General features: G+C 42.2%; 1 protein-coding gene across 3 annotated transcripts in view; it reads left to right on the top strand.

The window, feature by feature from the left end:
- The window catches only part of NT5C3A (5'-nucleotidase, cytosolic IIIA), a 42,170-nt gene that overhangs the window by 13,316 nt on the left and 13,856 nt on the right, over nt 1-14,998 (top strand). The window contains exon 1 of one of the 3 annotated variants that reach the window (XM_075271152.1): nt 10,078-10,121. The exons of 1 other annotated variant lie outside the window; for it this stretch is intronic. Coding sequence is in view for 1 of the 2 variants with exons in the window: in XM_075271151.1 (XP_075127252.1) it covers nt 10,400-10,483 (84 nt within the window). In the remaining variant the exon portion in view is untranslated. Of the gene's footprint in view, nt 1-10,077; nt 10,122-10,190; nt 10,484-14,998 lie in introns of those variants that run through there. One more of the 3 variants, XM_075271151.1, reaches the window with a different exon arrangement.

Below are 14,998 nucleotides of genomic sequence, written 5' to 3'. Positions count from 1 at the left end.
GGTCATGCAGTCCAATGCCAGAGGCAGCAAAGCAACCCCAAAACATCAAGGAACCTCTGCCATGTTTGACTGTAGGGACCGTGTTCTTTTCTTTGAAGGACTCTTTTTTTCCTCTATGTTGATGTCTTTTCCCAAAAAGCTCTACTTTTGTCTCATCTGACCAGAGAACATTCTTCCAAAACGTTTTTGGCTTTCTCAGGTAAGTTTTGGCAAACTCCAGCCTGGCTTTTTTATGTCTCTGGGTAAGAAGTGGGGTCTTCCTGGGTATCCTACCATACAGTCCCTTTTCATTCAGACGCTGACGGATAGTATGGGTTGACACTGTTGTACCCTCGGACTGCAGGGCAGCTTGAACTTGTTTGGATGTTAGTCGAGGTTCTTTATCCACCATCCGCAAAATCTTGCTTTGAAATCTCTCGTCAATTTTTCTTTTCCGTCCACATCTAGGGAGGTTAGCCACAGTGCCATGAGCTTTAAACTTCTTGATGACACTGCGCACGGTAGCCACAGGAACATTCAGGTCTTTGGAGATGGACTTGTAGCCTTGAGATTGCTCATGCTTCCTCACAATTTTGCTTCTCAAGTCCTCAGACAGTTCTTTGGTCTTCTTTCTTTTCTCCATGTTCAATGTGGTACACACAAGGACACAGGACTGAGGTTGAGTCCACTTGAATTCATGCATATGTGGGGCTCATACTGCATAATTTTGCTGATGGAGCCCCTTTAAAATTGAAGAGCCTGTCGCTTGGTAGCAAAGGAATATGCGGAATGAAAACATTTGCTCCCTTAGAGTTTCCCTAAGAATAGAGGCTTCAATAACATTGGGCAGGAGACTCTTAATGCACAATTTTGTGCCATTACACATTTTTGGTTGGACAAGGTTCCGAAGCAAAATGATTGTGGCTCCTATTTTTAAAGCGAACTTATGTGGTGGCATTCCAGGAGGCTCCAAAGAATTCAGGAACTCCAATGGATACATTATGGCTTGTTCACTCTCCATGACTGAATCAATGGATATGTATGTGGTTGCTAGACCAGGCAGCCTTCTGTGTTTAGTAGATTTATGGAGCTGACACTATCATCTTTAGGTGCAAGGATTGTATGTTCACATAGCCCCTGATGGTTGTTAAAACTGATACAAATATTAGCGAAAACTTGGTCCATAAGTTCCATTACCGAAGATGCCATTTCACAAAAATCTTCTGGAAAGGAAATGAGACCAGTAGTCTAATCAGTAGGGAACCTGTCATTTCCAAGACACAGTAGCTGGCGTGTAAATTTATCCGCAGTTGTATTTCCCATCAAGTGAACCCGCATATTAGTAGTAATTGTTTGCTTCTGAATGTGTATCCACAGATAAGCTGAATTCCTGTGTAAAATCTTCTTATCTGCTGGTGTTGCTCCCTTAAGAACAGGTAACCTCTGGCAGAAGTCACCTGCATAAATTACAATCCGCCCCCCCCCCCCCCCCCCCCTATTAAACAGTCGTTACCCTGCAGATCTTTCAAGGTGCGATCAAGGGCCTAGACTGCTTTCTTGTCCGCCATGGTACATTCATCCCAAACAATTACTTTGCAAGTTTGTAATACCTTAGCTTTCCCAGAGCCCTTAGGCTGGGTTCAGACAAGGTTTTTTGGACCTTATTTTGATGTGGAAGCCTCCTCAGAGTCGGGTCCAAAAAAATGGTTAGCCATGACTGTGCATACAGTGCAATAGCATACAGTCACGGCATTCCGTTCCGGATTGGGGCCAAAATAGAAGGGGCCTAGTCCGTTGGGAGTGTCGCACTGCGGACGTCCGCAGCTGATTCAGCTGCAGAAACCCGCGTCAAGAAAGGGCATGTCTCTTCTTTTTGAATTAACCCATTCAATTCAGTGAGAGGCGTTTTTTTGAGCCAGATTTTGACGCAGATTCCGCATCAAAATCCGGACCAAAAATCCCTGTATGAACCCAGCCTAAGTGATATTACAGACAGGAGTTTCTTACAGCGTTAGATTAAAGGGCAATCCTAGTGCTGAATGAGGCGGTGCCCTTCATCTAAAAGAATGGCCACAATCCCAGATGATGCAACAGCCAAGACAATGCCATTGTTTAAGCGAATTTCTGCAAGCAGCAAATTTAGGGGCTCCAATCTCATGACTGGGGAGATGCTAACGAGATGTAACGTGCGCAGTATTTTGCTCCTGTGGGTGGAGAAGGGGCATGCCAAATTTCACCCAAATCGGGCAAGAACTGTGGATTTGTATAGAGCAGACTACTACAGAATGAGTTATTTATTTAGATAGATAGATACCGTATTTTTCGGACTATAAGACGCACCGGACCATAAGACGCACTAAGGTTTTAGAGGAGGAAAATAGGGAAAAAAAAAATTTTAAGGAAAAAAAATTGGTGAAATATTTAATAACCTAATATAATATTTCACCAATGTAAATAGAACCGGGGGCTTTCGGACACAGGGATACCAAATGTGTATGTGTTTCACAGTAATGTTTTTGTTTTATATGTATTGTAGGGCTATGGGGGTGATTTGAACATATCTATCTATCTAATCTATCCTATCTATCTAATCTATCCTATCTGTCTGTCTGTCTGTCTGTCTGTCTATCTATTCTATCTAATCTCATCCATGGATGGAAAGAGACACCCTGCAGTGAAGCTATGTAAGAAGAGAAAAAGGGGCGGGCCAGACGGGTGAAGGAGGTGTGGTTTTCTAAGCAAACTTGAAAACACACCTCTTTCACCTGTCTGGCTCGTCCCTCCTTCACTGCCTCTCAGATGTCGCTTCTGCAATGATGCCACACAGGCAGGGAAATAGGGGCGGGCCAGACGGGTGAAGGAGGCGTGGTTTCAAGCTTGCCGAGAAAACCACGCCTCCTCCTCCCGTTTGGCCCGCCCCTCCTTCCCTGTCTGTGTGGTTTCATTGCCGGAGCCAGATCTGAGAGGCAGTGAAGGAGGGACGAGCCAGACGGGTGAAAGAGGCGTGGTTTTCTCGGCAAGCTTGAAACCACACTTCCTTCACCTGTCTGGCCCGCCCCTACTTCCCTGCCTCTCAGATCTCGCTCCTGCAAACACGCGACACAGACAGGGAAGGAGGGGCAGAGCAGGCAGGCACCGTGCTGCTCTTCTTTTCATTCGCACAGACGGGACACAGACGCTGCGCACGCTGCATTCGGACTATAAGACGCACACACATTTTCCTCCCATATTGGGAGGAAAAAAAGTGCGTCTTATAGTCCGAAAAATACGGTAGTTACATAGTGGATCAAGATCCAGGTCCATCAAAGCCAACCTATAACCCTACAGTGTTGATCTAGAGGAAGAGGCTGATGCAGATTGCTCCATGACATGATTCAAAGTCTTATTGTATGATTTTTTTTTTTTAAATTTATTTATTTATTTTTTTTAAATTTGCATTTTATTGCATGAAATACCGTATTTTGCTGACTATAAGGTGCATCACCCATGAGCGCCTTATAGTCCTGCCTAGGTTCATATATAAGGCGCACCGATCTATAAAGCGCAGCGCTGTCCGGTGCGCCTTATATGTGATTGAAAGCGGCGGCACACAGACTTTGCCGGCCGCCGCTTAACCCCCCGTGTGCCAGCCGCTTCTATTCATTTCATTGGCACGCTTCCATTGAAATGAATGGAAGCGCTCGGCACGTGAGGAGTTAAAGGGATTCTACCATTAAAAGAAGTTCTTTAATCTTGACCACGTCGGAATAGCCTTAAAAAAGGCTATTCGTCTCCTACCTCTTACCATAGCCAGCGCCGCCTTCTCCCTGAGCTGCGTCCGCTCCTTCTGTGTTGTGTTCTTTGGGCGTTATGGATGACGCATGCGTAGTCGGCTCTAACAGGCTCTCGCAGCCAGAGCCAACTGCACATGCATCATCCATGACGCCAAAGAAGACAACACAGAACGGGCGGACGCAGCTGAGGAAGAAGGCAGCGCTGGCTATGGCAAATGGTAGGAGACGAATAGCCTTTTTTAAGGCTATTCCGACGTGATCAGAGGAAAGAACTTTTAATGGTAGAATCCCTTTAAGCGGCGGCCGTCGGCAAAGTCTGCCTGCCGCTTCCATACATTGCAATGGGAGCGCGCTATTCAATTAGTATTCACGCATTTCTAACTTCAATTGTAAGAAGTTACAACTGAAGTTACAGAGGAGCAAATACTATTCAAATAGCACGCTCCCATTACAATGTATGGAAGCGGCATGCAGACTTTGCCAGCGGCCGCTGTTTAACTCCTCGTGTGCCGCCGTTTCAATCCATAGATAAGGCGTACCGGACTATAAGGCGCACTTACAATTTCTGAGAAAATTCTAGTCTTTTATGTGCGCCTTATAGTCCGGAAAATACGGTAAGTATTTGCTACAATAGAAAAACAGAAGTTAATATTTGGTACAGAAACCTTGTCCAAGTTTGTACACAGTGTAGCAGGGATTTCAGCCCACTCCTCCATGCAGATATTCTCCAGATCTTTCAGGTTTTAGGGCTGTCGCTGGGCTGCATTCCGTTTCAGTTCCATCCAAAGGTTTTTCGATTGGATCCAGGTCTGGAGACTGGCTAGGTCACTCCAGGACCTTGAAATGCTTCTTACAGAGCCATTCCTTAGATGCCCTGGCTGTTTGTTTAAGATCATTGTCATGCTAGAAGACTCAGCCATGACCCATCTTCAATGCTCATTACTGAGGGAAGGAGGCTATTGGCCCAAATCTCGTGATACATGGCACCATTGATTCTCCCTTTAATACCTTGCAGTCATCCTTTCATTGGCACGCTTCCATTGAAATGAATGGAAGCGCTCGGCACGTGAGGAGTTAAAGGGATTCTACCATTAAAAGAAGTTCTTTAATCTTGACCACGTCGGAATAGCCTTAAAAAAGGCTATTCGTCTCCTACCTCTTACCATAGCCAGCGCCGCCTTCTCCCTGAGCTGCGTCCGCTCCTTCTGTGTTGTGTTCTTTGGGCGTTATGGATGACGCATGCGTAGTCGGCTCTAACAGGCTCTCGCAGCCAGAGCCAACTGCACATGCATCATCCATGACGCCAAAGAAGACAACACAGAACGGGCGGACGCAGCTGAGGAAGAAGGCAGCGCTGGCTATGGCAAATGGTAGGAGACGAATAGCCTTTTTTAAGGCTATTCCGACGTGATCAGAGGAAAGAACTTTTAATGGTAGAATCCCTTTAAGCGGCGGCCGTCGGCAAAGTCTGCCTGCCGCTTCCATACATTGCAATGGGAGCGCGCTATTCAATTAGTATTCACGCATTTCTAACTTCAATTGTAAGAAGTTACAGGAGGAGCAAATACTATTCAAATAGCACGCTCCCATTACAATGTATGGAAGCGGCATGCAGACTTTGCCAGCGGCCGCTGTTTAACTCCTCGTGTGCCGCCGTTTCAATCCATAGATAAGGCGTACCGGACTATAAGGCGCACTTACAATTTCTGAGAAAATTCTAGTCTTTTATGTGCGCCTTATAGTCCGGAAAATACGGTAAGTATTTGCTACAATAGAAAAACAGAAGTTAATATTTGCAGACAAGCACCCACAAAGTATGATGTTTCCACCCCTATACTTCGCAGTTGGGACAGTGTTCTTAGGGTAGTACTTATCCTTTTTCTTCCTCCAAACACGGCGAGTGGAGTTGATCTCACATGACCTTTTCCGATGCCTCCTCTGGATCATACAGCTGGTCATGGGCGAACTTCAAACGGCCTGGACATGTGCTGGTGTGACCAGGGGGACTTTGCGTGCCCTGCAGGATTTTAATCCTTGACTGCATAGTATGTTGCTAACTGTAATCTTGGAGACTGGGGTCCCAGCTCCCTTCAGGTCATTGACCAGGTCCTCCCGTGTAGTTCTGGGCTGATTCCTGACCTTTCTCAGAATCATTCTTACCCAGGGGCAACACAGTGGCTCAGTGGTTAGCACTGCAGCCCTGGAGTCCTGGGTTCAAATCCCACCAATATCTCAAGGAATTTGTATGTTCTCCCTGTGTTTGCATGGATTTCCTCCCGTTTTGCAAACACATACTGATAGGGGGAAAAAAAAATCATTCTTACCCCACAAGGCGACATCTTGCATGGAGCCTCAGTCTGAGGAAGATTCACAGTCATCTTATGTTTCTTCCACTTTCTAATAATTCCGCAGTTGTTACCTTCTCACCAAGCTGTTTGCCTATTGTCCTATAATCCATCCCAGCTTTATTCAGGTCTACAATTTTATCCCTGGTGTCCTTAGACAGCTCTTTGTTCTTGGCAATGGTGGAGAGTTGAAGCGTGATTAAAAACTTGAAATATCATCAGTGTATCAAATACTTATTTTTGCCCACTGTATACGGTTCCAGTTCATAGCAGTTCAGTTTCCTCTTTCATGACACCACTGCAGTCGAAGGAGATGCTGGCTGTCAAAGGCAGGACACTTAATGGGTGCTGTGACTCCATATTTTCTCATGTTAAATTCTTAGAAATGGTCCAGGTAGAGACAGGAGTATATGGTGGGATAAAGCGGACCCGATGCATTATATAGTGAGCTTTATTTCACCCGAATTATCTGGTGAATTTTTATCCAGCCCTGTTTTGAGAGCAATGACTGTGGAAGATGCTGTAGACTCTCTTATCTCATTTGCTCCCCTCTTTCCATAGACTTCATTGTAAACTAATCTGTCTGCATACTGATGCTGCCTTGTAAGAGCAGACACAAAAGTAAGTAATTACAAAAGACAATCTCTTTAATAATGTATGTTATAAAATGTATTACCTGCATTATTGAGTTCTGAAATTGAAAGAAAAAAATTAAAAAATGAGGCTCTCTTCTTCAAATCATTAACAGAGACACAAAAATTGGATACTGTTCCAGTCATCTCTAAACCAAGGGGTCCACCAATGAAATTGTGCCGACAACCTCTAATACTGAGCGTTAAAAATATGTAGTTCGAGGAGCTTTTTTGAAAGGAGACAAGTTGTGGATTACAATATATGTAGAAGGAAGAATTCACTTTCAAGAATCTCTGTGATGTCTCAATTTAGATGCTCTTCTTTTTGTGTCCCCAGTGGAATTCCTTCTCACCAGCCAGGGCATGGCTCTCATATGTTTAGAAAAATTGAATTTAATTAAAGGGAGCGTAGGATTAGAAAAACAGCCGCGCTCTTTCCCAGCCATGGACAGCAGTTGCTCTATTTGTGGAATAAAACAGCCACGTTTCACTAATCATGTATATCCCCTTAAAAGCAATGTTCTCTAGAAGTGCAGATATTTGTGTTGAGTTCTTTTGACAAGGTGCTAGCAACCAATTGAGGGAGAAATGGTTTAGTAAAGGAGCAAATAGACTTTATCCAAAACGCTTTCCTCCTTTCCATCTAGGCATTATGCTGAACTGTCATCATTTTTAAAACTTTGTCAGATTCTGATCATAGAAGACCGTCATGGAAAGCAGCCCTCGCTATTGCCAAACTTTATTTTTTTAAAGGAATTCTGGAGGACCAAATTATATTCATTGTGAATCCCTCTGTGGTTTCAGAATTTATGCATCAGTATATTATTTTATGATTATTTTGTCAATATTCTTGTAATCAAAAATGTCTAAAAGTACCTTGTCCAGCTCTGTTAAGAAACCCATCTGTGAGGTTCACTTAAATAGGACCTCTCTTGTCTTCATGAAAGTGCGGTTTAATATACTGCTACAAAGCAGACAGTGTGCCTCAGTGGTGGAGATATCGGTGCCGTTAATTTTGACACTATCTCCCCACTGTCAGAAGGGTATTCGTCCTAGCTCTGTCGCTTGGCTGTGAAGACCCCACCCTCCTGACTTTAACATAGTCTTATTTTGTCATAGGGGTGTTCCTTACTGTCCAGTGATGTCGCTGAGCTGTGAAGAATACTCCCAGTATAAGTCTATGGACCAGTACTGTCCGGTGGGGGGGACAGTGACGTCCCTTACAGCCCAGCAATGACGTCATGAAGGATGCTCCTGATGTCTGAGATGTTCTCTGGGTCCTGGGCTAAGGTAGAAAGTAGTTTATTACGGTTTCTCTTCTCCTTCCTACACTACATATTGAATGTCATGCAGTGACTACAGGAAGCCGTAGAAGGTCTGGATGATTCCCAAAGACCCAGATCAGTTTTCTGGCAGTTGTTATTGTCAGTAATAGGGAACCATTTTCACCTGTAACTAGGGCCCCTATGGCTGCCCCAGTTACTGGAATTATGCAAAGTGTAAAAAAAAAAAGTGAATGTCCCCCAGAAATCTTTTATGACTTCATGGGGGACACATTATGTAACAATAAAAAAAAAAAAAAATCTATAAAAAACAGAAGCAAAAAAATGTAGAACAATATCGCCTCTGCGAAGTACAAACGTTTTTATATGAAATGATGTACACATATATCCTTTTGTTTGTGCTGACACATGAGCTGTGCCAACATGATCGCAGCAGGAGCCCAGTTATTACTGACAGCCGGGCTCCTGCTACTACTTCAGAGGAAAGTGATTACATAGATTGTGGCCGATTTTTGTATCCCCCCCCCCCCCCCTTTTTGTGTCCCAAAAACCCACAAACTCTTTTGTTATTGCCACATCGGTAATAATCTGATCTGTGACAGTTACACTATTTCACCTGTAGTTATAGGATAATAGTCAAACGACAACAATAAAATCAATATTATTTATCAAAACTCCTAGAAAATGTAACGAAAAGCAAACCAAACAAAAGTGCTTTTTATTCTATTGATTTCCTAGAATGGTACCAATGCAAACGACAAGCCCTTCTGCAGTGGGGAAAAAAAAAGCTCTGCAGCATCCAAAGAAAAATAGTTATGACTCATTAAAAAAAAAGTCTACAAAAAAAAGTGATGTGTATATAGTGAGTCTATCTGAATTAAAATGCCCCCTCAAAGGTCTGTTATGACCTTATGGGGGGGCACAATGTTAAATAAATCAATGAATGACAATTAAAAAAAAGTGAGAAAAAAAATTACACTACCCCTCCCTAGTCACAGGGTCTATCCTGCTTCTGGCAACACAACAATTAGGCTGGGTTCAGAAGGGGGGTTTTGGTCTGGAATTTGACGCGAAGGCTGCTTCAGATTCTGGACCAAAAATGGCTAGCCGCACATGGATGTCGGTGCAGTAAATCGGCATCCAGGCGCAGCATTCCGCTCCAGATTAGTCAGGAGGGAGGTGTCGCGAGGTAGATGTCCGCAGCTGAATCAGCCGCAGAATCCGCCTGAAGAAATGACCGGCTCCCATCGATTTCAATGGGAGGCGGTTTTTTTGGTCACTATTATGACACGGATTCCACTTCAAAATCTTGACCAACAAACCCCATCTGAACTCAGCCTTTTTTTTTTTTTTTTTTTTTTTTTTTTTGTTTACTCAGATATATATACTCATTTTAACAGATATTAAAATGAAGCAAAAACATGGAAAAAACAAAATCATTAAAATAAAACCCGATCACTGAACAGTGATGAAAAAAGGTTTTTTGTTTTTTTTAAAGAAACCCAACGGAAGCAATATTATAGCCCTCCAAATTGCATGTACAAAATACCTGTCCGTCAGAGAAAATGGCCCGGTCTAGAAGTGGTTAAATGGTTAAACACCAGGTTTATTTTGAGTTGTTAGGTTTGGTTTGTTGCTGTGTTTTGTGTATGTTTTCGTCAGATCTAAAGCTTCATGTTAAGCGGCAGTGACATGAAATGAAATTCTCTAGTTTCCATTCCTGGCAGGTTGTTGATCTGATATTCAGAGAGCTGGGTCGGGAATATTCTGTTACTTTCTGATAAATAGAGAATTGCAGCTTCTAACTTATATGCAGCGATGGTTATTAATACAAGAATTTCTCTGGATCTGCAGAAACAAGGTTAAACTCATATGTTTGTGTCAGAGCCGAAGGTTGTGCATAGTTTGTACCCTCTGACCCCTTCTGTCAGGACTCCAGTCATGGCACAGTGCCCAGTTATGCCGCCATACGTCAGCGCTGCAGCCTGCTGGGCTGGATTACAGCTTCTATTTCTGGAGACGCCCTTATCTGCACCTTGAGCTATATAAGCACTGTGCAGACAAGCAGAATTTTCTTTTCTCTTGTCAGCTGCTACAGAGAGTCCCGTGGTAAGAGTCTGCTGCCATGTAAACAAGCAAACTGCTTCTTGTGACTCAGTATCCTGAGCTGTGCTGCTATAATACCTGCCTGGCAGGTTGGCTAACTACTATGGGTGACCTGTCAGATGATGAATAACTGCAGAATGCCCTGACCAATCTCTGACTATTAACCCTTTATTTAGCTATTGTGTTTATTTTTGACACATCTTGTTTTTTGCTTTTTAAATGTCTTAAGTCAGTTTACAGTTTCTTCCTTTTCTTCCAATACTTTTCCTACAAATAGCTGGATGGGTCTACATTACATCTTATGGATTGTTTTACTTTATTATCTGTCCTTGGCAGAGTTGGAGAGATGTCATGGACAGACTATGGTATGTGTATAATGGAGCCGGAGCTTCTGTTATCAGTCTGTCTCAGCAGTTTTACAATTTGTGTTTTCTTTAGACTTTTGTTAAATCTTTCTAAAGAAAGGCAAAGGGGCCGGGGTCAGATTGATTCTTGGGGAAAGATTTATGGTATATTTATGCTGTCTGTTTTATCATGATCTGCACAGTATTTATATAGGTATAGGAGTAGTTCAATATAGGATTTAAAGTAAATGTCTGCCTCTTTAAATTTTTTGATCCAAAACTATGTTCATAAACTTTACTATATTTTCTACAGCCATTGATGCACTTTTATTGTCCACATTATCTGCTACCAACCATAACCTTCTGGCTTAAAGCCCTATTCCGGCCATTAGTTTGGCGCATGCTAGTGTGTGGTGAATGATACTTATTGATACATTTATTGATCGGATACATTGTTCACTTTATTTAGCCTCCAAACTGTCCCCCAACTGGTCATATGATTGGTAAAATGACCTGCCAATGTATACAGCAACCAAAAGTCACATTTTCTATGCAGACTGAGAGCCTGGATGTAAGGTTGTCAGACTGCGGCCATGTAAGATAAGAACATGGACTAATGGCCTTCCCTTTCTTCAGTTATTACTATGCCCACTAGGAATGGGCTGAATAGTAAAGAAATGGCATCAGAGTGTTGCTGTAATGGGGCGTAGCTAAATAGGAAACTAAATAGCAGCTAATGAACTCCTGTAGCTGCTGATTGAAGGATTGTTTTCAAAGAAAGGTAAATGCCATAAGTAGATAAACTCCCTCTAGTGGCGGCCGCATCTGGATAGAAATTCTTAATTTAACTCTGGCTGTGTTTAGATGATAAAAGATGTGCAGCTCAGTATTAAAAAATGTATATTTAAAACGCGTGGTTTTATTTAAGGGATTCTACCATTAAAACCTTTTTTTGTGGATAAGACGTTGGAATAGCCTTTAGAAAGGCTATTCGTCTCTTACCTTTAGACGTGGTCTCCGCTGCGCCGTTCCTTAGAAATACCATTTTTTACCGGTGTGCAAATGAGTTCTCCTGCAGCGATGGGGGTGGACTCATTTGCATACCAGTAAAAACCGGTATTTCTAAGGAACGGCGCAGCGGAGACCACGTCTAAAGGTAAGAGACGAATAGCCTTTCTAAAGGCTATTCCAACGTCTTATCCACAAAAAAAGGTTTTAATGGTAGAATCCCTTTAAATGAGTCTGCTTTCAGTAACATAGCCTTAAAGGGGAAGTATATCTATTGACTTTAACAGCATACCATTAGAATGGAGGTCCCATAAAATAATGACATTGGCGTCAGCTTTGTTGCATACCACTACAGTTGTAGCTGTGGATGATCTTGTACATCAGTGATATATTTTTGGGTTTAGTCCTTGAGATCTCCTTGAAGGCTATGCTGTAAGTACATTTTCCCTTTCCGCATACTTACTGTGTGCATCAACAACATTGAACAGATCAGCATATGATGCTTTACACGTGCCATCCTTTTCTGGTTGCCAAATGCCAACTACATAAGTATGTGTCTAATCCTTAGGAACAAAGGTGAGCGATGAGTCAAAGGAGTATTTACTGCTTAATAATACTTGTTTTGCCTGAGGGCTAGGCCATTTTCTACAAACATAGGCACAGGTGTGCCAGTCTAGTGACTATGCTGGTCTGGATGTTTGCTCACCCACCATTGGCTAATACGACCGGTTTAATGTGTTTGCTTTACCTTGTGTTTTCTATAGCCAGACTGGTTTAACAGTTTTTTATATGATAAAACAAAAGGTTTATTGTATTACATTAATGATTATTTTGTTATGAGAGTGTGACATCTTATGGTAGATAGTAATGTACAGCTTTTTACCAGATACATTTTAATGTGTGTCCTAGGGCACCTTTGCAGGCGTATGGAGACTTACAAAGCCATTTTCACTCCACCAGGGGATTATGGGGAATATGCAAATTTTTTTCCCAGGATGTAATTAGGAAAACAGTGCCTCTGTACGCTGCCTATTAGGACAGTCCCCTTAACATCATGCATGACATTTTCAATAAGCCTAATAACATGATGTTTTGGAATGGATATACCGGTTTGGCAATAACCACACATCATGTTATTATGCACTTGTTATAGACCAAGAGGAGTTGAGCAGATTAATATATAACTTGTGGGAAAATGTTCAGTATAACTTGTATGTATTTAGATTTTTGTGCTTGGAGCCATGTAGCCATGGTAGTGCAAGTTCTATGGTTTTTACACTAGCATTGTCCAATCGTTGTTCTGATCCAGAACAGATGGGCAGACCTCAAAAAAAGTCCCATGGACCTCATTGTCTATTATGGGGCCATCATCTTAAAACTGAAACCAGTGGAGGAAAAAATCCTCTGTGCAGGACTTCTACCTCAGCTCATATCAGGCAGACATTGTGGCGGAGTCTACAGGCAGCATTCCAAAGTACTGAATAATAAACTGCAGTGGATTTATTCCAACTGTGATGTTTCGTTTCACAGAAAATGGAGCTGGTCTCAAGCAAGGTTATAGTGCAAGTGCACACCTATATATTGTGAGTAACAACGTACACAATTAATTACAATAAATGTTCCCTTAGGCAAAGTAAAAGTGACAACTCAGATCATATTCCATAAGTAAAGTCATAGTGAATAAATTGCAGTTTATACAATGCTGCTAAGAACAATCCAGAAAAGCGTGCAAAATTCACATATTGAGTTAGAAATATTGCAAGTAAGTGAAGTAAAAGCACATGGAATTGTGGCGAGTGGCCTGGAAGCCTGGGGCAATATTGATGCCATACTGTCAGAAGGGGGTTCTTCTCCCATAGTAGTGCACACATGCTTATATTGTATTTGAGCATCTTGTCTATGGTTCTCTTTGTTGGGCTCTAATCGTGGAAAAAAAGCAGCAATAGCAGCGCTCACAGGTCAAGGGAGACACATAGAGATAACGTAAGTATTCTTCAAATAAACTTCAGTTATCCCTATGTGTCTTCTTTGACCTGTGAGCGCCTCTATCACTGCTTTTTTTTTTTTTCCACGATTATCTCCTCCCGGTTCACTTGGGTTCGCCTGTAAGGCGTGCTGCTCCCTCCACCTGATTACAAGGCTCTATGCGTGGTTGTGAACGGGTCTCACAACCACAGCAGGTGAGAGGCCATTTGATCAATTGATTTCCAATAAGAATCTGCCACTATACTACACTATAAGGTTGCTCGATGTCTGTCCTGTTTTTCTTTTGTTAGGCCCTATTCACATCTGCATTCTGGTTTCTGTTGGGGGAGTTTGCTTGGAGACTCCTCCCCCCTCCCCTAACTGAAACCTATATGCTTTAGAAAACCGTTACCTAAGGAAACCAGACAGATCTCATAGACTGTAATGGAGTCCGTGTTTCCGTTCGGTTTCCGCACAAATGTGGATATAAAAGTACTGCTTGCAGGACTTTTCTTTCCTCAGGTTTTGTTCGGAAATCACACGTGCCCCCATTATAGTCTATGGTGTTTGCAGGCTTCCCAGCTTTTTTTAAAAAAAAAAAAAATTTGCAGATAGGCTTCCATTTGTGGGGGGGGGGGTCTCCAAGTGGACTCCCCCCTCCCCCCAATGGAAGCCCAAATGCAGATGTGAATGGGGCCTTTGTCTATCAGTGACTCTTTATGGTCCAATAAAGGTAAAATTTTTATATTTACAGTGTCCCCTTAACTAAATTGTCATCTAGTCATTGGGGTACAAGGTATGTAGTTTTGGGTTTACAAGATTCAGTATAACTTGATTTTTCTTTTAGCTAATCTGAATTTAGGCCATTCATTCTAGCCATCAATGAAGGCACAAATAAAGTAAGAGACCGGCCCAATTCTAGGAGCATTGCTCACCAAGGATATGTCCTAGTTTTTCCATGAAATATTTGTTAGAACCAGTGCTAAAAATGACTGTGTAAATTCGGATTGGTCAATATGTTCTATAAAGGAATTTCTCAACAATCTATGGCAAAGGTCATCCGTTATTACTAGAACTAGTATTGAATGGACAAGCCAATGTGACAATTGTAAATATGACCTTCTGTACTAGGTTACACCTGTTGACTTTTACTAAAAGAAATTGGAATATTGCTTCATAAATTACGCACTTTAAGTGGAATTATTTGAGTTCTGTCCTGCCAGTTGGGTGCAAAGAACTTTGTTTTATGAAATTCCCATGTGATCTAGTGCCCTGCAAGTTTCTAGAATTCATTGTGTTTCTATTAACTCCTTATGACAGCCACATATTTCATAACCCTGCACGAGGTCGTTCAAGGACACAAGAGTTAGGAAAGGGAGGAGGCAGCACATTCACCATTCTCAATGAGTTCACTAAATAGTAGAAGCAAATACTGTTTAGCATCTGTTTATGTCCACTTTATACTTATTCTCTTCACTATACTTTGTTGCCTTTTCTATTTACATGGCCTAGTCTTAGCAGCTATGAGTAATATACAGTGGTGCAGTCTATTATGCTGGAGTC

Source organism: Leptodactylus fuscus, chromosome 4 (genome assembly GCF_031893055.1).
Source record: "Leptodactylus fuscus isolate aLepFus1 chromosome 4, aLepFus1.hap2, whole genome shotgun sequence".
NCBI lineage: Eukaryota > Metazoa > Chordata > Amphibia > Anura > Leptodactylidae > Leptodactylus > Leptodactylus fuscus.
This window is presented reverse-complemented; position numbering and strand designations above follow the sequence as displayed.